Source organism: Arachis duranensis, chromosome 7, assembly GCF_000817695.3.
Source record: "Arachis duranensis cultivar V14167 chromosome 7, aradu.V14167.gnm2.J7QH, whole genome shotgun sequence".
Classification (NCBI taxonomy): Eukaryota; Viridiplantae; Streptophyta; class Magnoliopsida; order Fabales; family Fabaceae; genus Arachis; species Arachis duranensis.
In genome coordinates, this window is record NC_029778.3 from 3,547,150 (window position 1) to 3,571,681 (window position 24,532).

The 24,532-nt window shown below is 34.8% G+C and overlaps 3 protein-coding genes across 3 annotated transcripts; 1 reads left to right on the plus strand and 2 right to left on the minus strand.

Annotated features, from left to right (window-relative positions):
- Positions 1–72: 72 nt before the first annotated feature.
- On the minus strand, positions 73–6,682 carry LOC107496413 (UPF0481 protein At3g47200-like). Its single transcript, XM_052251445.1, has 4 exons — positions 6,526–6,682; positions 6,253–6,446; positions 1,312–1,483; positions 73–978 (listed from the first exon to the last, which is right to left on the minus strand). The coding sequence occupies exons 1-4, from the start codon at positions 6,680–6,682 to the stop codon at positions 125–127; spliced, it is 1,377 nt and encodes a 458-aa protein (XP_052107405.1). The 3' UTR covers positions 73–124.
- Positions 6,683–15,098: 8,416 nt separating this feature from the next.
- Positions 15,099–17,150, plus strand: LOC107496582 (uncharacterized). Its single transcript, XM_016117883.3, has 2 exons — positions 15,099–15,329; positions 16,199–17,150. The coding sequence occupies exon 2, from the start codon at positions 16,282–16,284 to the stop codon at positions 16,789–16,791; it is 510 nt and encodes a 169-aa protein (XP_015973369.1). The 5' UTR covers positions 15,099–15,329; positions 16,199–16,281; the 3' UTR covers positions 16,792–17,150.
- Positions 17,151–18,886: 1,736 nt separating this feature from the next.
- On the minus strand, positions 18,887–21,327 carry LOC107496568 (chloroplastic lipocalin). The gene is made up of 5 exons (XM_016117867.3): positions 21,199–21,327; positions 20,846–20,987; positions 20,437–20,676; positions 19,909–20,199; positions 18,887–19,349 (listed from the first exon to the last, which is right to left on the minus strand). Exons 1-5 carry the CDS (start codon positions 21,261–21,263, stop codon positions 19,071–19,073), a joined length of 1,017 nt encoding a protein of 338 aa, XP_015973353.1. The 5' UTR covers positions 21,264–21,327; the 3' UTR covers positions 18,887–19,070.
- Positions 21,328–24,532: the final 3,205 nt, after the last annotated feature.

Below are 24,532 nucleotides of genomic sequence, written 5' to 3' on the forward strand. Positions count from 1 at the left end.
TGTTGATAGAACATGTTTATTTGAATAACAAAAACAACAACAACAACAATGAGAATACAAAGTACAATGTGCAGCCATATCATATGCAATGAAATTAAAATACAAAAAGATGTTATAGCAAATATTACTTGGAGAAACCTTGAACTACTTGGATGATAGAACATACTGTCTGAATGACAGTTAATATAAGAAGAGCAATTCCAGCAACAGAAGCCACCGTCTTCCATGGAGTGTTGCAGTAATCGCGCCTCAAAGTTGCTACTTTTCTGAGACAAGGATGTTCACAGAAATCATTCAAGTCTTTACAGATACGAAGATACTCGGCATTAAAAGTTTCATGGATAATGTTCTTCCCAAGACCGTTGAACAATTTAGCCACAGCATTGCTATCACCTAACCAATTGATGATTATCCCCTTGTTAACCAAGAAATCAACATCTTTCTCTGTGTTAATAAGGTAATCAAGGACTGCAGTGTAATCAGTGATGTAGGACTCATCAGGATAGTAGCATTGTTCCAAAGCCACCATATTCCTCAACCAAATTTCAGTTTTATCCTCTAATTCAATCTGTGGAATTTCAAGAGTGCGGCCTGAAAATTTCAAGTCAAGTAAGCATAGACTCCTTTTGTTTATTACCTTAAACTTCACTCCTGCTTCATGTAACTGGATTGCACTTTTAAGGAAAGGCAGAGTTTCCTTCTTCCTTGAAAGTGGACTTATAGATTGTTTCAAGTGAAAGGTTCTTAACAGATCTGTAAAATGTTCTATACTGCCACTATCCCAATCAGTATCATCAGAAGGACCAAAAAAATAACCAAGAATGAGCTTTAGTAATGAAGGGTGGCCAGTTCCACCATTTAAAGTAGAGAAAGCAAGATCATATAGATTGTTAAAAACAAAGAAAGGAATTTGATTCTCAAGTAACAACAAATCCCATCTTAAGTATTCATCTAACCATGGGAATAATGAAATAGAATCTGCAACAAACCAGAGAGATAATAGGGATTTAACTCCTTTTAAATATACTTATAAAAGGAGAGGAGAAAAAGTAGCAAACTGAATTTTAAATTCTGAAACTCCACATCTTTAGAACAGTAGTTATAGGATTAGATATTATAAATAAGTAGGCTGGAAAAGCTAGTAAGCAGGAAATAAGTGGAGTGAAAATCTAGAGGGAGAGAATTGACCTCTCGAAAGTCAATTATTCTTGTTTTTCTTTCATTTAAATCTATAATATTATTCTGTCAGTGGGGTAATTATCACATTGGTAATTCCTTCCTCTGTTCAGTTATTCTGTTCTTTCCTTCTACCCTTATCTTCTACACTCAATTCTGTCCTAGCAGTAAGGATAATAGAGAAATCGTAACAATTGGTATCAGAAGTTCGATCTGGGCTTCTTCCTGTGAATGGTTTCCACACGCAGCGGAGGTGCGATGGAGGATCGGGTTGAGAGTCTGGAGAAACAGTTGAATGAGTTTCGATCTGAACAAAACAGAATAATGGAAACGATGATGCAAAGGATGGATGAATTAGTAATGCGAATCCCACAACAGGATTCGAGCAGTGGGAACTCGTGCATCAACGATCCGGGTGGCGGGCGTCAGCGAGATCCACCTCCAAACAGGGGTGATCTCAATCGCAGAGTGGACATTCCTTCGTTTGATGGCTCGGATGCGAACGGATGGTTGGTTCGAATGGATCGTTATTTTCGCATATCAAAGATTCAGGTGGAAGAGAAACTCGAGTACGCGGTGCTTGCACTTCATGGGGAAGCTTTAACATGGTTTGAATGGTGGGAGTCTCAATCCACCTTCCCTTCATGGATTCGTTTTAAACAAGATTTGCTCAAACGATTTGAGCCTGGTGCAGATGCGAATCCTCTTGCACCATTATTGCAGGTGAGACAGCATGGGTCGGTTATGGAGTATCGGAGAGACTCTGAGATAGCGGCTAGGGCACATAGACATTTGGGGGGAGATACCTTGTTGTGCATGTTCCATGAAGGACTCAAACCCTCGATCAAAGCGGAGATGAAAGTTGCCGAGTTTGAAAACCTCCAGGCGCTGATGGATAGAGCCATGATGTTAGAGTCAAGGAATGAAGCGTGGCGTGCAGAAGGAACGCACCCAGGAGGAAGACGAAATGAAAATACTAACCGTTTGGGCTGGAGCGGTGCCAGATCCAATAATTGGGCTTAGCCCACTTCACAATCTCCTTCAATAACTAAACAGCCCACATTCATCCCACATAGTAAAACGGAATCCAATACTTCCCCGGCCCCTTCCACCACTAATATCACAAAGCCTTCATCACGATGGATTTCAAATGAGGAATGGAGTGAGAGACAGCACAAAGGTCTCTATTTTCGATGCGGGGACAAGTGGAATCCTGGCCACGCATGCAAGTTCAGACATCAACAACTCATTCTCCTGGGGGAGGAGGATGAACAACCCGAGGATTGTTGCGAAGATTTGGCCTCGGACGAACCTGTAGTAACCATTAACAGTCTTTCTCTTCGTCTCTCTTCTCTAAGTTATTGGGACTTACATCACACCAAACTTTGAAAGTACGAGCTACTATAAACGGTATTGAGGTGGTCGTGTTGGTTGATCCAGGGGTTGAGGCAAATTTTATTTCATCTTCTCTTGTCTCCATACTGTGTTTGCCATTGGTACACCTGCCTCCTTTCCGAATTGAGGTTGGAAATGGAGCAATAGAGCATGGGTTAGGTGGCTGTGAAAAGTGGAACTATTGGTACAAGGAATTTCTATTGTGGAGGATTTTTTGGTGATGGAATTGGGACATTCTGAAGTCGTTTTGGGTGCGGGGTGGATTGCTAGTTTGGGCAAATTTGAAGGGGATTATAACGCCTTATCCTTAAGCTAGATGTTGAATGGGAAGAAAGTGACTTTACATGGTGATCCCTCTTTAAGAAGAACTCGAGCTAGTGCAAAAGTGACTTTAAATGCCCTTAGAAATAATGAAGAGGGCTTTCTCGTAACCCCTGTGTTCATTGCCGATTCTACAGAAGCCCAACTATCTGTTTCGTCAGCAACTTTGGCAATTTTGCAGCAATTTGAGGATGTCTTTCAGTCCCCATATGGTCTTCCTCCACAAAGAACACACGATCATGCTATAGTACTAAAAGACAGTGCAGAGATCCCAAACATTAGACCTTACAGATATCCACATTATCAGAAGGCAGAAATGGAAAAAATAATTGATGAAATGCTGCAGATTGGGATTATTCGGCCCAGCACAAGTCCTTCTCGAGCGCGGTAATTCTGGTAAAGAAAAAGGATGGTGGGTGGAGGTTTTGCGTCGACTATAGGGCCCTCAATAAGATCACGGTGCCGGAAAAATTTCCTATTCTTATTATAGAGGAGCTATTGGATGAGCTCGAGGGTGCAACAGTGTTTTCCAAATTGGATCTCAAATCCGAATATCAACAAATTCGAATGAAGGAGGAGGATATTCATAAGACAGCTTTTCGCACCCATGATGGCCATTACGAATTCCTTGTAATGCCTTTTGGCCTCACAAACACTCCATCTACTTTTCAAGCTCTCATGAACACTGTACTTCGTCCGTTCCTCAGAAAATTTGCTCTAGTTTTCTTCGATGACATCCTTATTTATAGCAAGGATCTCATTAGCCACAGAGGTCATTTGCAGAATATTTTTGAGGTACTGAGACAGCACACTTTATTGGTAAATAAAAAGAAGTGCTATTTTGAAGCAACGAGTATTGAGTACCTTGGCCACGTTATTTCTGCTGAAGGGGTGGCGGCTGATCCTAAGAAACTCAGAGATATGCTTGACTGGCCTCCACCAAAAGATATTCGCAGCTTGAGGGGTTTCTTGGGCTTAACCAGATATTATCGACGCTTTGTAAAGGGGTATGGTACTATTGCTGCTCCTCTCACCCAACTTCTCAAAAAGGACTCTTTTAATTGGGGTAAGGATGTTGAATCTGCTTTTCAAAAGCTCAAAACAGCTATGGTTTCAATTCCGGTTTTAACCATTCCATGCTTTTCTAAACCTTTCCAGCTGGAAACCGATGCATCCGGAAAGGGAGTGGGTGCTGTCTTGATGCAGGAGGGTCGGCCAATTGCTTTTATGAGCCAAAAACTCTCGGAAACAGCCCGGCAAAAATCTGTCTACGAAAGAGAGTTGATGGCAATTGTTCTAGCTATTCAAAAGTGGAAACACTATCTCATGGGACAGCAGTTCACAGTTTTTACTGATCAGCAGTCCTTGAAGTTTTTATAGATCAGCGTGTAGCAGAAGAAGGCCAGCAGAAATGGTTATCCAAGCTACTGGAATACAATTTTGACATTAAATATAAGGCAGGGACAGAAAACAGGGTGGCTGATGCCCTTTCTAGGAAATTTCATTTCTCCTCCCTGTCTTTTTCCATGGCAGCAGAATGGGATGATATGGAGGCTGAAGTATTGGCTGATGAGAAATTAAATGGGATTATGCAGAAGTTGTTGGTGGGGGAAGAAACTACACCCGATTTTGCATTAATGAATGGAAAACTCAAATATAAAGGGAGGTTAGCGCTTGCAAAAACCTCTAAATGGATTCCAAAAATTCTGATGGAATTTCATAGCTCCAAGCTGGGAGACCATTCGGGCTTCTTTAAAACTTACAAGAGGATTTCTGCTATCCTTTACTGGGAGGGTATGAAGGCAGCAGTGATGAACTTTATTAAAGGTTGTGAAATTTGTCAGCAGAACAAGCATTCTACCTTGCAACCTGCTGGTCTCCTACAACCGCTGCCGATTCCTTCCAATGTATGGGCTGACATCTCAATGGATTTCATAGGGTGATTACCCAAAGCCAATGGGATGGATACGATATTTGTGGTGGTGGATCGCATGAAGAAATATGCTCATTTCTTCCCACTTTCACATCCCTTTTACGGCAAAGGATGTTGCTGTTTTGTTCATTAAGGAAGTGGTACGCCTCCATGGTTTTCCATCGTCAATTGTCTCCGATCGAGACAAAATATTCATGAGTGCTTTCTGGACTGAAGTTTTTAAACAGGCCGGTACTACCTTGAAGATGTCCTCGGCCTATCACCCACAGACCGACAGCCAAACTGAGGCGGTGAATAAATGCTTGAAAACCTACCTGCGATGCTTAACTGGTGCTAAACCTAAACAATGGCCAGCTTGGCTTTCTTGGGCGGAGTATTGGTATAATACCTCATACCATGGCTCTATTCGGATGACACCTTTTCGAGCTTTATATGACAGGGAACCTCCAGCTTTATTACGAGGAGGGATGGAATCTTCAGTAGAGGAAGTAAGGGTCTTATTGGAGGAATGAAATCAGATGCTAGATGAAATCCAATTTCAGCTTAATAGGGCTCAGAACAGAATGAGACAAAGTGCAGACAAGAAAAGACGTGATGTATCTTTTGAAGTAGGAGACTTTGTGTATCTCAAACTTCAGCCATATAGGATGAAATCTTTGGCAGCCAGATCAAATCAGAAGTTAGGTGCAAGGTTTTATGGTCCTTTTGAGGTGCTAGAAAGGATTGGAGCAGTGGCCTACAAACTGAAATTACCTGACACCGCAAGAATACACCCTGTTTTTCATATTTCCCAGTTGAAGAAAAGTGTTGGACCTTCCTTACATCCTCAACCATTACCCGAAGCACTCACTGAAAGAAGGGGAATTGCTGGTCGAACCTGAACAAGCCATTGACAGCGCTACAACAATCAGGGAGATCTTGAGGTCCTTATCAAATGGAAAGAACTGCCAGATTTCGAGAATACTTGGGAGTCAGCAGCAACATTACAAACAACATTTCCCTCCTTCCACCTTGAGGACAAGGTGGCTTTTCATGGGGGTGTATTGCAACAAACCAGAGAGATAATAGGGATTTAACTCCTTTTAAATATACTTATAAAAGGAGAGGAGAAAAAGTAACAAACTGAATTTTAAATTCTGAAACTCCACATCTTTAGGACAGTAATTATAGGATTAGATATTATAAATAAGTAGGCTGGAAAAGCTAGTAGGCAGGAAATAAGTGGAGTGAAAATCTAGAGGGAGAGAATTGACCTCTCGAAAGTCAATTATTCTTGTTTTTCTTTCATTTAAATCTATAATATTATTCTGTCAGTGGGGTAATTATCACATCGGTAATTCCTTCCTCTGTTCAGTTATTCTGTTCTTTCCTTCTACACTTATCTTCTACACTCAATTTTGTCCTAGCAGTAACGATAATAGAGAAACCGTAACAGAATCATCTTCCTTACTCTCCTCAGAAAAGAACCTGAGTAAAAGCTCCAATATGAAGCAACAATCTACCAGTATCACCATAACATGTTCTTCTTTACTTAGCTTGATGTCATCTGAGTAACAAGCACGAACCTGTGGCTCGAGCTCTTGCACGCAACTCAAAACTTTCCAAGCTCTTCGTCTCGGATCTTACAATGAATTATCTGCAATATATTCTTTTCTGGTCCTCCATCTTTAGCAACTTTTGATCTCCATGGTGAAAAGGACCAATGGAAACAGCTCTAGGAGTGTATGCATCTACATTTGAGCTGCGGATCTCATGGGGCACCCTGTAGATGCAGCATTTATCTGTAAAGAGAGGCTCTACCTTCTCTAACATTGCTTTAATCTTCATTGCAAGGCCATTAGGATTTTCATCTTCCATCTATTATGATTATGGTAAGTACATGGAATACAATTTGAGACAAAAATCAAAAGGATAAGATCAGAGAAAGGACTGCAAAAGAAAAACACACCAGAATGCAATGGAAGAGAATATAGCATGGTGGTTGAACAATTATTGGTGGCTGATAATTTTCCAGAACCTTGAGACTTGAGTCAACGCCAATTATTGTCTCTTAAGATGTTAATCTAGCAAGGGTCTTGCTAACAATATGTACTGAAATTTCTATTATTATATATTAAAATTGACTAAAAGCATATCATATAACTCAAGTTTTTGAAAGTCAAGGTGAGTTAAACCTCAAAATAGTCATTGAGATTGGCGTTTTGCACTAAAATTGTCCTTGAGATTACAATTGCACCAATTACGTTTTTGAGATTGAAAAAAATGCACCATATTAGTCCCTGACCTATTTTCCATTAACGACGTGATTACATGGCATGATGACGTGGGCTGTAATTAACACGTGTCACTTCATGACTTGGCCACATGTAATGGTATGATGATATGGTGACCAGTGACACGTGGCATGCTGACGTGGATGGTTGTGCCACATGTCACAATATTATTTGGCCACGTGTCCGATTGTGCCACGTGTCGCAACAATATTCGTCCACGTGTCATCCATTATGCCATCGTTGTATATGCACCAAATTAGTCCTTCACTTTGCATTAAGTGACTCATTTTAGTCCCTGAAATTGAATGTCGTGCACCAAATTAGTCCCTTCACCAATTTTTTCTATAAATTCAAAATTTTCAATATTTTTGAATGCATTAATTTCAATTCTATTTTTTCACATGTTCTTCAAATAAAAGTGTTTTTATAAAATATTTTTTCTCTTGCGAATACCCTAATCGCCGACTTGGAGTTGACGTGAAGGCTTTTCAAACACCTTCACTACCATCTCCGACCTTTTTCAGTACTTTTATAAAATATTTTTTTCTTGCGGATACCTCTAATAGCCGCCATCTTGGAGTTGACGTGAAGGCATTTTAAGTTTCTCTCATTACCATCTCTGACCTCTTTCGTCTAGACTGCAGAGGTCAAAAGTGGTAGTGAGAGTGCTTGAAGTTCCTTCAATCTAGCTCATTTATACATAACGAAAACGTGTATTTCATAAGAAAAAAATGTTTATTTTAATTATTAATTTCTTGTTAAAAACACATGTTTTTTTATGAAACAAAATGTGTCTAATCAATTATATAATTATTTTTTTATAAAAACATACTTATATATTACAAAATTTACCAATGTTAAATTATTAAAAAAAATATATAATTAAAACTAAAATCTTAAAATTTTTTATAAAAGCACTTGTATTTAAATGATATATGAAAAAATAGAATTGAAATTAGTGTATCCAAGATATTAAAATTTTAAATTTGAAAAAAATTAGAAAAAATCGATGAAGGGACTAGTTTGGTGCATGACATTCAATTTTAGGGACTAAAATGAGTCACTTAATGCAAAGTGAGAGACTAATTTGGTGCATATACAACGATGGCATAATGGATGACACGTGGACGAATATTGTTGTGACACGTGGCACAACTGGACACGCGGTTAAATAACACTGTGACACGTGGCACAACCATCCACATCAGCATGCCACGTGTCACTTATAATCCATATCATCATGTCATGTCATCATGTCGTTAATGAAAAATAGGTCAGGAACTAATATGGTACATTTTTTTCAATCTCAGAGACGTAATTAGTGCAATTGAAATCTCAGGGACAATTTTAGTGCAAAACGCCAATCTCAGGGACCATTTTGGGATTTAACTCAGTCAAGGTAATTCAATATGAATTTTAATTTCTCCAATTTAGAATTAACTCTATCACCAATATACATACTTAACAACTAAGTTATTAGGAAATCTCTGTTTATATAAAGACAAATCATCTATGCTATTTTTCCTAAGGGAATTTCAGAAATAAATATGGGCTTAGATGGAGAATCTTCACTTCTTTTCTATTATGCGAGTATAATAAAGGATAATAAAATATATATCAATTTTGCAGTGTTATTCTTCTTCTTAGTATTTTATTATAATACTGTTGAAATTACTTGAAAGAAAATTATATTGAGGTTATGTTATATTGTTGTTGAGTTGTTAATATGAGTAAACGATTCCGGGAAAATTAACTGAGTGTTAAAATTTTCATTTAAATTGAAGACAGATTCTTATGAAACCATACATCGATTGGCCTGTGTTTGATAGTATCAGAATTTTTCTATTGTGCTCTTCCAGTATTTCATGATCAAAAAGCTGTTGACTTTCCTAATGCATGCATCAGCTTAACAAAACTGAGACTTGAACCTCTTTTTTTTTTTAAGCAGTATCCACTAAATTGTAACATTATTAGTGATTCATTTCCAAAAAAGTGTTGTGATAAGAATGCTTTATCACATCTTATGTGGATGCCCATTCTCAAAGATGATTGTATTTAATATAATTTGAAAAAGTAAAGCCTTGCACATGTATAAATAGGGATATAGATTGAGATTTTTTACATAACAACAAGCAATAAAATACTCTCTCTCTTTTTACGTTACAATACTTCTTTCTCTCTCTTTATATTTCTTAATTCTTGTTACCTCTTATTTATTTATTTATTTAGTTATTTTATAATACGTTATAAGCACAAGACTCTGATCAAATTTTAGGAAGACTCAGGTAACAAATTTTTATTATGTCGAAACTCTTTCATCTTGAATATAATGCTTTTGATATATCTGGAAACAATTATTTATCATGGATACTATATGCTAAAATCCATCTTGATTCAATGGATCTTGAAAATACCATTAAGGCTGAAAATAATACATCTCAAAAGAATAAAGCCAAAGCTATGATTTTCCTTCATCGTCATCTTGACGTATGATTGAAAAATGAATATCCCACATTAAAAGATCTTGCAGATCTGTGGAAAGACCTTGAAGAAAGGTACAATCATCAAAAGACGGTGACACCTCCTCAAACCCGATATGTTAGAGAAAACTTTCTCGACCTTCCATGCTTTGAATGTGCTGCAGTAGCTATCGAGAAAAAAGATTTAAAAAATATTCTAAGCTATTTTCTTACTTTCTTGTTGCTGAACGCAACAATGAGTTGTCTTAAGAAATAATGAAGCGCGTCCAGATGGTGCCACCCCATTTCCTGAAGCAAATGCGGCAAATTATATCCTCAAAAGAGATAAATGGCAAGATTTTGATAACAAGAAAAATTATGAAAGGAAAAGAAATTATGTTCGCAAGAAAAGATCTCACCAGAAGTGGGATAAAGAAAGAAACAATGGGCAAAGTAAATCAATTGAGGATAAATGCTTCTGTTGTGATGGAAAGGGCCATTGGTCACGTACCTGTCGTACCCCAAGGCACCTATAGTTGATCTTTATCAAGCATCCTTGAAAAAGGATGACAAAGGAAAGGAAACAAATTTTATTTCAAATGATGAAAATTCTACCACTCATTATGATGCATCTAATTTCTTTAAGGATTCTGAAGAAAATATTGGTTATTTGATCAATGATGGAATAGTTTGATATATGTATGTGTTTGTTAAGTATTCATGTGAATAATTGTACTGTGCATGTACTTCTACTCATTTTATTATTATTATCATTTGTTTTTGAAGAAAAATGGCAATGACATATTCTGAAGATATTTGTCTTGCGGATACTGTAAGTTCGCACACTATTCTTAAAAGTGATATATATTTTACCCATCTTGTGCCAAAAGAAGAATATGTTAATACTATTATTGACTCAGATAATGTGATAGAAGGCTCCGGAGGAGCTATAATTTTGTTTTTTGGAGGAGCGAAATTTATAATAAATAATGCATTATTATCTACCAAGTCTCTGAGGAACTTGTTGAGTTTCAAAGATATTTGCCGAAATGGATATCATATTAAAACAATGAATGAGAAAAATCATGAGTATTTACGTATCACAACTCATGATTTAAATAAAAAGGTTATATTAGAAAAGTTATCCTCACTTTCATCTGGATTGTATTATACCAAGATTAGTGCAATTGAATTACATGCCATTGTAAACCAGAAGTTTACTAGCCCAAATGAATTCATAACTTGGCATGATAGATAGGGTCATCCGCGAACAACCATGATGAGGAGAATTATTGAAAACTCCCATGAACATTTACTAAATAACCAGAAGATTCTTAAATCTAGTGAATTTTGTTGTGCTGCATGTTCTCAAGGGAAGTTAATTTTAAGGCCATCACCAGTAAAGATTGGATTTGAATCCCCTGAATTCCTAGAAAAGATTCAAGGTGATATGTGTGGACTTATTCATCCACCATGTGGATCTTTTAGATATTTTATGGTCCTGATAGACGCATCTTCGAGATGGTCACATGTGTTCTTATTATCTTCTCGCAACCTAGCGTTTGCGAGATTACTGGCTCAAATTATTCGATTAAAAGCACAATTTCCAAAAAATTCAATCAAAGCAATTCGTCTTGATAATGCTGGTGAATTTACTTCCCAAGCTTTTGATGCTTATTGTATGCTAATGGAATAAGTGTTGAACATCCAGTAGCTTATGTTCACACACAAAATGGGTTAGCAGAATCACTTATTAAACGCCTCTAATTAATTTCTAGACCCTTACTTATGAGAACAAATCTCCCAACCTCTGTTTGGGGGCATGCTATTTTACATGCCGCAGCACTTATTCGTTTGAGGCCAACGGGTTACCATCAGTTCTCTCTTATGCAATTAACTTTTGGCCAGCAGTCAAATGTTTTCTATTTAAGAATATTCGAATGTGCGATATATGTTCCCATTGTACTACCTAATCGCACCAAAATGGGACCCCAAAGAAAATTGGGGATATATGTTGGATATGATTCTCCCTCTATAGTAAGGTATCTTGAGATACAAACTGGAGATGTATCTAAAGCCCAGTTTGCAGATTGTCATTTTGATGAATCAAAATTTCCAACATTAGGGGGAGAGAATAAGCTTCCTGAAAAGGAACTTAATTGGAATGCATCATCGTTGATGCATTTAGATCCTCGATCAGGGTAATGTGAACTAGAAGTTCAAAAGATTATACATTTGCAAAGAATAGCAAATGAATTGCCTGATGCATTTTTCGATACAAAGAGGATAACTAAATCTTATATACCAGCGAAAAATGCCCCAATTCGAATTTATATCCCAGTAGGACAAGTAGCCACTGAAGCAAATTCACGCCAGAAGCGTGGCAGGCCTATCGGTTCCAAAGACAAAAATTCTCAAAAAAGAAAAAAGGTAAATACGATTCCTGTTGAAAAAGACATAGTAAAAACACCTGCAGGTATCCAAAATTATGATACAGTTTTAACGCTAGAAGACATTCAGGTACCTGAAAATTGTGAAAATGATGAGATCTCGATAAATTATGTCTTTATAGGAGAGAAATGGGACCGAAATAAGACAATTGTCAATGAAATATTTGCATATAATTTGGCATTAAATATCATGCATGAAAGTAAGGATCTTGTGCCAAGATCAGTCGAAGAATGTCGACAAAGAAATGATTGGCCAAAATGGGAAGAAGCCATGAAGGCTGAATTAGACTCACTTGCAAAACGTGAAGTCTTTGGACCTGTAGTCCATACACCTGAAAATGTAAAACCTGTTGGATACCGATGGGTATTTGTGAGAAAACGAAATGCGAAAAATGAAGTTGTGCGCTACAAAGCCCGACTTGTGGCACAAGATTTTTCACAAAGGCCCAGTATAGATTATGAAGAAACGTATTCCCCTGTAGTGGATGCAATAACATTGCGTTATTTGGTCAGTTTATTTGCATATCATAAATTGCATATGCATTTAATGGATGAGATAACAGTCTATTTGTACGGCTCATTAGATCGTGATATCTATATGAAAGTCCCTTAAGGATTAAAGATATCTAAACCATCCAATGAATATTCGCAACGGTTATACTCAGTCAAATTGCAAAGATCTTTATATGGTCTAAAGCAATCTGGACGAATGTGGTATAATCATCTTACTGAGTATCTGTCTAGAAACGGATTCAAGAATGATGATATCTGCCCATGTGTTTTCATAAAGAAATCTGCATCTGGGTTCATTATAATTGCTGTGTACATTGATGATTTAAATATTATTGGGACTCCTGAAGAGATTCCAACAATAATAAAAACTCTAAAAGAAGAGTTTGAGATGAAAGATCTTGAAAAGACTAAATTTTGTCTCGGCCTGCAGATCGAGCATATAAAAATGAGATCTTTATTCATCAAACAACATACACAGAAAAGGTCTTGAAAAAAATTTATATGGATAAGTCACATCCCTTGAGTACCCCAATGATCGTAAGATCAATTCCGTCCTAAAGAAGAGAATGAAGATATCATTGGTCCTGAAGTACCATATCTTAGTACCATTAGAGCGCTAGTGTATCTTGCTAATAATACGCGATCTGACATATCATTCGCGGTGAATTTACTAGCAAGATATAGTTCCTCTCCAACCAGAAGACGTTGGAGTGGAATCAAATAAATCTTTCGATATCTTCATGGAATGGTTGATATGTGATTGTTTTATCCCTATGGATCCAAGTCACAATTAGTTGGCTATGCAGATGCTGGATATTTGTCTGATCCATATAAAGAGAGATCTCAAACAGGATACCTGTTTACATATGGTGGTACAGCTATATCATGGAGGTCCACGAAACAGACAATTGCAGTAACATCCTCTAATCATGCTGAAATACTAGCGATACATAAAGCTAGTCACGAGTGTTTTTGGCTGAGGAGTGTGATCCAATATATTCTGTCATCATGTTGACTAGTTGATCAGAAGATAGCTCCAACTGTCCTGTTTGAAGATAATACAGCATGCATTGCTCAACTTAAAGGCGGATATATCAAAGGTGATAGAACAAAGCATATTTCTCCCAAATTCTTCTTCACTCGTGATCTTCAAAATCAAGGGACAATTGATGTCCAACAGATCTGCTCAAGTGACAATCTGGCAGATTTATTTACAAAGTCATTCCCAAAATCCTCTTTTGAAAGATTGGTAAATGAGATTGAGATGCATCGATTTCGAGACATTAAATGATGTCGACAAAAGGGGGAGATTGTACTCTTTTTTCCTTGATTAGGTTTTTTTCCTATTGGGTTTTTTCTTGATAAGGTTTTTAATGAGGCAGTCCCCATCACAAAGGATATTATACTCTTTTTCCTTCACTAAAGTTTTTTTCCCATTGAATTTTCTTTAGTAAGGTTTTAATAAGACAATAATCCTAAATGGTCATCCAAGAGGGAGTGTTGTGATAAGAATGCTTTATCACATCTTATGTGGGAATTTTTTATTTTAATATTGTAGTGGTAGTGATGTTTTTTTAAATGTGGATTGTTGGGGTGTTATACTCAAATGTGGAATCGTTTAACAAGAAAAGCAAAAATCGGACCGTCCGATTTATTAAAAGTACAGAAATCGGACTGTCCGATTTCTAGAGGTACACAAATCAGACTGTCCGATTTGTAGAGATACAGAAATCGGACCGTCCGATTTGTGATAAAAAAAATTAAAAAATTTGAGGTACGGAAATCGGACCGTCCGATTTGTAGAGGTACAGAAATCGGACCGTCCGATTTGTGGTAAAAAAAATTAAAAATTTTGAGGTACAGAAATCGGACCCTCCGATTTGTGTACTTCCATAGTTTTGAAAAATACCAAAAATTATAATGTTAAGGTATATCACCACTTCTACTTCCATAACAAAAAAAATTAGCCCTTATATGGATGCCATTCTCAAAGATGATTGTATTTAATATAGTTTGAAAAAGTAAAGCCTTGCACATGTATAAATAGGAGCATAGGCTGAGACTTTTTATATAACAACAAACAATAAAATACTCTCTCTTTTACGTTGCAATACTTTTTTCTCTCTCTTTATATTTCTTAATTCTTGTTACCTCTTCTTTATTTATTTATTTAGTTATTTTATAATAGAAAGAAAATTTTTTTTATTTTCTCACTTCTTATTAATCATTTTTTGTTTTTTAAGAAGTGTATAAAAAATATATACACATATAACATTTTTCAAAAGTTCATGGTCTTTTTATTTATTTATTTATATATTTTTTCATTTTCTATCATGCTATGTAAATAGCACAACCTGATCCCAAAAAACAGGAGGAAAACAAATAGAGGAAATCACATCAGTAACACCAACAACTAATCTAATTTTCTTTTTGAATTTTCATTTTGCACCCACTATTTTATGCTATTGATTACAAATTGATATCTATATAATGAACTGTGAAAATTTGGTGGGAAAATTAACTCTATTACACCGGCCATAATGATAAAGTTACATAAGTCAAATCAAACATAAGTTGGATCCACAGTTCCACACTGACTCCAAAATGAGACACATCAAGTGTGTCCAAAAATAATGTCACCTACTTACGTTATATGACTTTTTTATTTTTCCAAGATCATATTTTTCACCCCTTTTTCACAAACACATTTGCCTCCAATTCCATTCCAAAACAAAAGCTTCGAACTTTTGTTTTGGGTTCTCTTCCAAATCTGCAATTTCAAAACTTTCAGAGCCGTGTGACCTTCTGGGTACGATTACCAACTCTGTATTCAACTTTGTTGATCATTTATGCGTTTTTCTTTTCCATCTTAAGATCTAAAAAAGTATTTTTTGTTTTTTTTTTTGGGAATCAAAGTACCAATCTATTACGAGTAATGTGAAGCATTTTTATTGGATTGAAAGTATTTTTTCCCCTCTGGTTATTATTATTTATTTATTCTAGTTCAAGTTTGGTTTTTTTTGTCTTTAGTGAAAAGCTCTTTGAAGCTGGATTCAGTTTTAACCCTTCTATGGATAGTTTTTGGAGATTTGATTCATCTCCATCCTTTCTGTTTTCTGGGTGAACTCTTTTTCCGTTTTATTCTTTTTCTTTTTTTTTTCCCCTTCAAAATCACGGACACTGATTGTAGTTGAGTTGGCATTCTTATCCTTAGGTTATGATGTGTGGTTCATGAGTATTGTGTGTGTGTATCTACATCTTTTATGTTGTAGTCCTGTTTTTGTAGAGATCATGATCCGCAGTCTACAATGGTTGAAGTTAGATATCTGCACTTTTCACTAATTTAACAATATGAACTTTTTTATATATTTTTTTATAAAAAGCTTTCTGGTTTATCTTTTCATAAAAAAAGATTTCTTGTTTTTTAGCATAAAACGTATTGAAGCTAAGTCCATCAGTTGACATTATTTATTTTGATTAGAATTTTGCTGTTCTCTTGTTATTGATTTGATGCTGAACTAATTTCATGTATTTCTGTCACTTTTTCCCCCAATCTTGACATGGTATATGGAAGATGAAAACTACATGTTAGTATAGGAGAATTTTAATCACATTATGACTTGAATTTTAACATACCATTTACATCTGAATTCATTGGTGAGATCAAATGTGCAACAGATTATTGAATAAATCTTCCAGGAGTATCCATTTTCAAAGACTAGAACAATTTTGGATCGTTTATTGGTGCTAAGAAGAAGAAAATGCCTCAGAATCTAGAAGGTATTAAGGGTGGAGGAGGATCCATCAAGCTAGGAACCACCGGAACAATCGGTTCCTTAATGACAAGGGAATTGAATCAAATCTCTTCAACACCACACAAACAAGTACCTTCAAGAACTAAGCACAGAACACTTCCTGTTTTGGTTGCCTGCACTAGTGCAACGCCGAAAAGACTACAACCAAGAAAATCATCAGATGAAGCAAGTAGCAGTGGAGGCAGTAAAAGCACAAATACAAACCATAGATTCCCCAGTAAGGCAGTGCAGAAAACAAAATCTAGTGGCAGAAGTACACACAGAATTCCAATACTTGGTTATGATAACTTCCCAGTCGACCGAAGTCCTGCCAGGGAGAAGAATGATAAGAAGATACCTAACATTGTTGAAGTTGTGGACATAAGATGTGGGAATGCAGATAAGGCTTGGGCTACTCCTTTAGCAAGTCGTCTTAAGAAGCTCGGTTTCTCAAAGCTCTCAGAGAGCATAATTTAAACCTTGGTTAATCTAAACCTGAAAATTTTGTATCTCTGACTTCAGATTCCTGTAACTGAAAGCAGAGGTGGTACCATTTGGCCTATTGTTGTTTGATACATCCACCATAGAACACATGCTAGATAGGAGCTTGCTGCTACTTGGCCGCTTTTTCTTCGTACTTTCAACTGGGGACACAATTGTGGTTGCTCTAGAGTTTGTGCTAACTGAGGAACCAACTTCTGTAATTTGAGATTTGCTCCTATATGACCTGTCTTGGGAATTTGATTCGATCCGGCTGAAGTACTCGATTTCTTGCATTATAAGAGATGCTACTGTACCTCTGGTGCCTATTTGCACCGGTGCAAATTCTGCAGTTACTTTCATGTCATTTGTGGCAATGGTAGTGGATTTGTGCATGATTTGTTTGGTTGAGAGAAGGGTTGTTTGTGGTTTTGTCCTAGTTGGGAGATTGCAGAGACTCTGAGGCATTTTTCTTTAGATTTCAAGAAGATGTGGTTTCACAAGAATCCTTCACCTTTTGCTCTCTCTATATAAAGTGCATGGCATATATGTAAATGACATGATCACTGCTTTCATGTGCTTTCAGTTAAGAAAAAAAGAAATGGAAATGTCTAACTAACTATACCACCCTTTTAACTACTTTAAGTTTCATCAACATGCTCCTAGGAACATGACAGGTCCATTATATTGGACTCTTTTTCAGTGTTGAGTGGATGAGATAGGATTCATGTGAAAGGTAAAAGTGTAGCTTTATCTTTCCACTACTTTTTAAGTAGGTGGTTGTTGCATTTTGGTGTCTTCAATAGCAAGGAAGAGATAGTAGGCTAACTATATAGTTTTCAGTGCTTTTTCATGTTTTGGTATGATGTTGTTTTGGTTAGCTTTATCTATTTTGTGATTTGTTTCTATATTGGGTGCTATTTGAGGAGTTTGAGGACTTATTTTGCTTTGTTTACCAAATCTGTGTTTATCATTGAGTTCTACTTTTACTTTGAAGTAATTCGTAAACACTTGTTAGTAAAATATACCAAAATGCAGCAGAATTCGTCTATTACTCCATGCATTCTAAGTTTGTTGTCAATCATGTTGTTCATGTATTTTGATTTAGTCTAAAGTGCCAATATCCAATGTAATACATTTTAATTTCACAGTATTTTATGCTAATACATATTCCAAGCTCAATAAACACTAGTTATAAAAGTATTTACATATTACTTATCAAAGGAAGTTTCTTATAAGAATAAAATGGACTCAAAAGTCAAAATGGTGTTTCTATAGGATCATTTTCAGGATTTTATCACATGTAACGGTCGTAATAGTTAGAATCTCGATTTAATTCTTAAAATCTTTTGATATTATAATTTCGAATGAGTTAATCAATTTTAAAAATTTCAACTAATTCGGATGATTTTACAATTTAAATATCGTTACGATTTTAATATTCTACCTTGCTAGTAACAACTCTTGTTGGCAATTTCACTTTACATCCTTGCTTCCCTTTATTCTAGTATGGACACAGCCGGAAAAGGAGACAGAAAACTCTGAAGAACTTGTGCCTTTACTCTCCAGAAACCACCACCGTTGGTCCCTTGGTGGACCCTCTTTCAGGGAGTTTGGTGGTGTCAATCACGTGTAGTTTGTTTATACTTGTACCCTTTTTAGGAACTAGATTCCATTTCACAAGATGACTAAGAACATAAAGTGTAACAAACCAAAAACTAAGAAGTGTCATTGGTCTAGTTCCTTGCTATTTTATCCATTTCGTGGATTCTAAGGATACATAGGAGTAGATGGGGACAACTTGGAACTAGTAACTTAGTAAGTGAAAGTGTTTGATCATGTAATGTAATTAGATATTTGTGTTTTAAAAAGCCAATTAAGATAACAAATGAATATATTAAATATTTTTGTTAATACAACATTATATGATATGTAAAACTTTTGTTTGTAGTTTGTACTAACAGTGTATAAAAATTAAATCCTAATTCATATGGGATATAATAATTTCATTTGATTCACATGGCCGACCGCAGTTGATCAAAGAAAACTTTATTTTCATTCCATATTTCCATTCATATTCATCAACAAAAGAGGAACAATGAAGATAGCTGAAAGCATATACCAGTTATGTCACCAAATATGGGTAGCTTATACTTGAACATAACTTCCATCAAGGACTGGTATTTGTTACATACAAGACTGCATACTATTATTAGTAAATATAATACAAAAGAACAAAACATGATGCAACTCAATTGGATTATAGGTATAAGCTACTATTTAAAATAAAGCTCAAGAAGCTTCTTGAAAGTGTCAAATACACTTGTGAAGGGATTAAGTGCAATAGGGGCCTTAAGTTCAAGATCAGGAAACTGGTTTATTAGTGCCTGCTGCATTCCAGGCATGGACATCATAGCTGCCAGCTGACTGTTCGACATTACTTCGCAATCTTGAGGCGTGTCTTTGATCTTGCTTGAATCATATCCAAAGTTTTCCAAGTAAGCTTTGTACTTCTCTATGAATTCAGGTCCAGGGTTAGGTGTTCTTGAGTATATCTGTAGTATTCAAAACCAGAAAATGAATCCCAATAAAAAAAGATTGACATAACATATAGGGTAAATTACACCGAAGTCTACTAAGATTAGGCAATATTAAACATGAATACATGATACGATTATATTTGGACAAGTGAACGCTAACCTTTCTGAGATTTAAATTCTATGATATTGAGTACTTTTGTTATAAGAGTAGTATAATTTAATATGAATTGCTGAGACTTAAGCAACTTCTAAAGCATTATTGTTATTTAAGAAATCTGCATTCCTGAGACTTGAGCAATTTCTAAGCATTATTGTTATTTCAGAAAACTCTATTCTACTCAACTAAATAATGATGAAACCAACTTGGTTTGATTGAGTGAGTCCGCTTAAACAAGCGTCGAGACTTCAAATCTCGTCTTAATGTATGTAGCAATCAGTTAGACAATGACAAACCCTTAAATGGAGTTCAGATCCGTGGTAGATTAGTATTTAGCCTCTGAATTCGGATATGTCATGGGAAAACAAATGACGAAAAGTACTTGAAAGGGGCTATATTTATGCAGTTGAGTAATACCTGAACAAAACTAGTGTCCTTTGCTCCTGAAACAAGAGCAAAATTGTCATAATCAGTAGCAATGACATCGTAAGGTTCCTTAGGGATGAATGGCAATGTAGGAAAGCGGAGATAGCATTTTTCTTTAATCATTTCCTGCTTCTCTAGGTCAGTTGCATTTTTCTGCAAATCATCTTCTGATAGACATTGAACTCTCCCCCTAATTCCGGTTATATATCCATTAGGGCCTCCATGAACACAAAATGTATCAACTTGAATAGCCTTAGCTTCCCTATCAAATGTATATACACCCTGAAATGTCATTAGTACATAATATCAAGAACTTTATGGATGCCAAAGAAACATAACAACCCAAGTAAATGAGAGAGTTTATGTCTAAGATGCACTAGAGTGTTATCATGATTCATGAATGACATAATTGAACTCATTTCCAATAAACAATAAAATTGAGAACCTTACGTTCTGTCTATGCCTTAGAATTCAATGATTGTTAATAAGTTAATAATATAATCTTCCTAAATTCCACACCTGAGTACAATGGCAGTCTTCTTGACCTTGACCGGCGAATCCACGTTTAAGCGAAGCGACTTCAAACCATCTTCCTGAATACCTTACAGGATCAAAATTCTTGGCTGTCATACCTCTCATCATCATTAGGTTCGCACCTTTTCCATCAGAATCATTCTCAAAGGGTAGGGCAACTGAATTTTCACTAGCATTGGCAAGCTGACATATATTTTGTTGATGAACAAAATCTGTAGCAGCAGACTGTTCATGAAATAAGAAGGTAAATCCACCCTTTTATATGAACTTCAATAAGGCAAAAAATGAAAATGTTGAATATAAAATATTAAAACATCCAACAGTGAAGTAGCTCCACAAAAAGATTTTAGCAGCTCTAAAACTAAAATCTGAATGCAATCTCATAACTATAAACCTGAGATGGTGGAGGAGAGAGAAGTATGAAGGAAGCAGCAAGGCCAGATAACAAAACTTTCTTGGTCAGAACCACCTTACTACTCCTCCTCAGCTCCAATGAACACTTCAAATATGCTCCTCTTCCTGTTCCTGAAACCTTCCTGCATCATATGCAACCATAATTTCACCATATTTGGACACACTTCAAATGCACAACACTAAATATTTATATCTTCCATTATAGACAGATGATGGCAATTACACAAACAGGTAAGGTGCAACCTTAAAAATTCATAGAGCATATTAAGAATTAACAAGTAAAATTCACTCCACAATAATGGGAAACAAAATCACTAGAATAAATGTTGTTACCAAGATGTAGGAGGATAAGATGAACAGTGAAGTAGATGTGATGATGCTAGAAGAACCTCTACCATGTCTTTGCCTTTCTCACTTCACTCTCTTGTCCCATTTCTCATGATCTTTCTCTTTCTATTCTTCTACTGCTTTTTAGTTTTTAGCAATGTCAAACATCATTTTCCAATGTCTCATTTTCAAACTGGGCCTCCATTTTCAAAATTGGGCTTTTAAGGCCCAACCTAGGTTTTTAGTTTTTAACAACCTAAGCCTAAACTCTTACACCAAGAAAAAAAAAATCCATTAAACACAACCTAACCCAAAGAAAAATTGTCTTTCTTGTAATGTTATGAAACTTAGATTAATGGTCAATAAAAGATATAACTCTGTAACCAATTAATGGTTAATAATTGACATGTTACATGTATTATACCAACGAAAAGATAATATAAATTACAGTCAAGGATAAATTTAAGACATCTATTTTTTAAGGACCAAATTGATGTATGTATTATTCTTCAGAAATTATTTTGACTATTAGCCCTATAAAATTATTATGAGTTTGCACCATTTAAAAAAAATAAATAATGTCAATAATGTATGTACATTTGTTTATTTATGAATGATTAGTGTTAGACATTCACATGTGTGTTTACTAAACAAGATCCAAAGGTAAAAATATGATTTCAAATATTGAATTATGGAACATATTAGGACAATGCATGGTGATGAAGTATGAATTGATCTGAAGTATATAATACTTGAATTTGGAGAAAAATTAGTATAAAAGTGAAAAAATATAACACACAAATCACAATACATGTTTATAACATGTGATCATGTTTCTGCAGAAGCTTTGAAGGACATTAGATTAATGATTGAATTCTAATATAAGAAAATGGACTGTGTTCAAATTTTAGTTCCCAATTGCATTGTTCATGTTGGGTTAAATCAGGGACACGTATTAGGCAGAAACTTTAATTTGTTGGAGAAATTAAATAATGTCCAAACTAACCCTATTTAGCGAAAAGTTTTTAACACAATCGAAAGTTTGTCAAGATATTAATTAATTAATTAATTAGTTGGATTTGATTTTGTAAATTTAACTAAGTTAGTACAGACACTTATGAAAATCTAACTTGTTATATTATATCTTTTGATATTCTTTCTAGAAACAATTAAGAATGTTAAAAATTGGTAATTACAAATTTTAATTAGTTAGATAGGGTAATATATGATACTCACCGAAAGTATTTCACGTACCACACACGCATTTTAGAATTATATAACTTTATGCCAAACTTCCACGAATATATATCAAATGAAATAATGGCCCCATTAATTAATTAATTAATTAGTCACTCAAATTAAAACCCATTTACAAAGTCTTCATTCAAGTTACTATCATTTTAATAATTCTCGTGTGCTTTTCTCTTTGTTAACACGTGTGTTAAGGTTCTACTTTGTTATCAAATAAAACTACTTTTGTGAAAAACCAATTGTAGTTAATTAAATGATCATGAGTTATGAGAATCTTAATCTACGTCATTATCCATAATACCAAACTACTTTTATATGTGGAACTCTAGTCTTATAGTGGAATATAATTATTCTGATGAGTTATTTATTTATATTTACTATAGCGTTTGGTGGGAAAACTTTTCATCATTTCATTATCCAAACTCCACAATCTATGTAACTAACAAGATAAAATTAAATAAGTAAACAAATAGTATAAAAGTTAGCTAGCTAGGTTGGTGGTTTTAGTTGATCTTTATAGTTATTGATACTTATTGAACTAAACCTTTAATCTATATACAAATCTAAAGGCTTAGTACCAAATGAATACAATAATATGATCATAAAAAGAACCAACAAAGGGCATGTAATATTGTTTTTGCTTATAAGAATTTTTTCAAACATGATATTTGGATCTTAAAATACCATTAATAAAAAGGAAAAGTCTAGGGAGCCAGCAATTTTTGTGATTGTTAGCCATCAACTAGCCATCAATGATGATTTGATGGTGTGAGATTTCATCTAATGGCTCACCTTCCTCTGCTGGTTACATGCTGGCCAAAATTCAATAAAACTGCTGTCCCCTAACATTGCTCTAATAAAAAAAATAAATGAAACAGACATACTAAGCGTCCAAGCATATTTCGAACCAAGTTTTTAACTAAGTTCTTGCGCATTTCGAACACAAATGAGCATACTTCATTATATTGATGTTGTTATTGTGTAATTTATTTTTTTTCTTTTTTTTTCATCCTCTTTTATTATTATTATAATCATCTTCGTCCTTTTCATTTTCTTCTTCTCCTAACCAATAAAATACGCATAGTACCTAACTAACAAAATATATTCATAGTAAAAACTTGTGTATTATGTACAAAAATTTATGTGTTATGTATAAAATTTTTGTTGTTTTTAACAAAAAATTGTATGCTAGAAAAAAAACATTAAAAAAGAAGAATAATAACATATGCATGTTTTTTTTCACTAAGTTTTATACTAACTTAATTGAACTTAATTACAAAATTATTTATACATATAGTATTATTCTAAATGAAAATCTCAATTTGATGTATTGTATTTTAATTTGGACATAATCAATTTGGGTTGATCGAGTGTCACTCATCGGTTTAAGTAAGTGTGAGGGTTCGAATATCGCTTTGTGCATGCAGCAATCCATTGGCCAGTGATAAATCTTTAAATAAAGCTCAGATTCGTAATAGATTAGTTCTTAACTTATCGGGATAACGTGAAAAACCAAAAAAAAAAAAATGTCTATTTGGTTTGTTGTTCATCCTTTCCCAATATACATTAAGTTTGCCATGAATGATTTTGGACAATTCTTAGTTGATTCAAATGTGGATTGATGTACAGACAATCAGACATGAGGTGGTGCTTTTCTCTTACAGAAAGTGAGAAAGATTGGAAAAAGTGAAATTGGTTTCCACGAACTCGTCTCGTGCTAAGGTTGCTTGTTTCGTGAATCACAATTAATTCATCTTTTCAAGAATAAGCCACCATGGAATAGAAGCTAAGCCTACCAACTTATTCAACAATATATATAATTAATTTGAGTATTCGAATCTAAGTTTTATCTATGTATATAGCAAGTTAACAATTTATTATTTATTATCTAATAAAATTTTTTTAAATAAAATTCTAATTCACAATAAATTAATTTTTAATTTATTAAATTAAAAGATATAATTCTTAAGTCAAATTATAATTTTTTTTATCAGAGTTACATTGACGATTCTCTTTATTTATAGAATTTAATTTTTATATATTATTAATATATAAAAATTTTATGTAGACAATTAATTAATTGCGCATT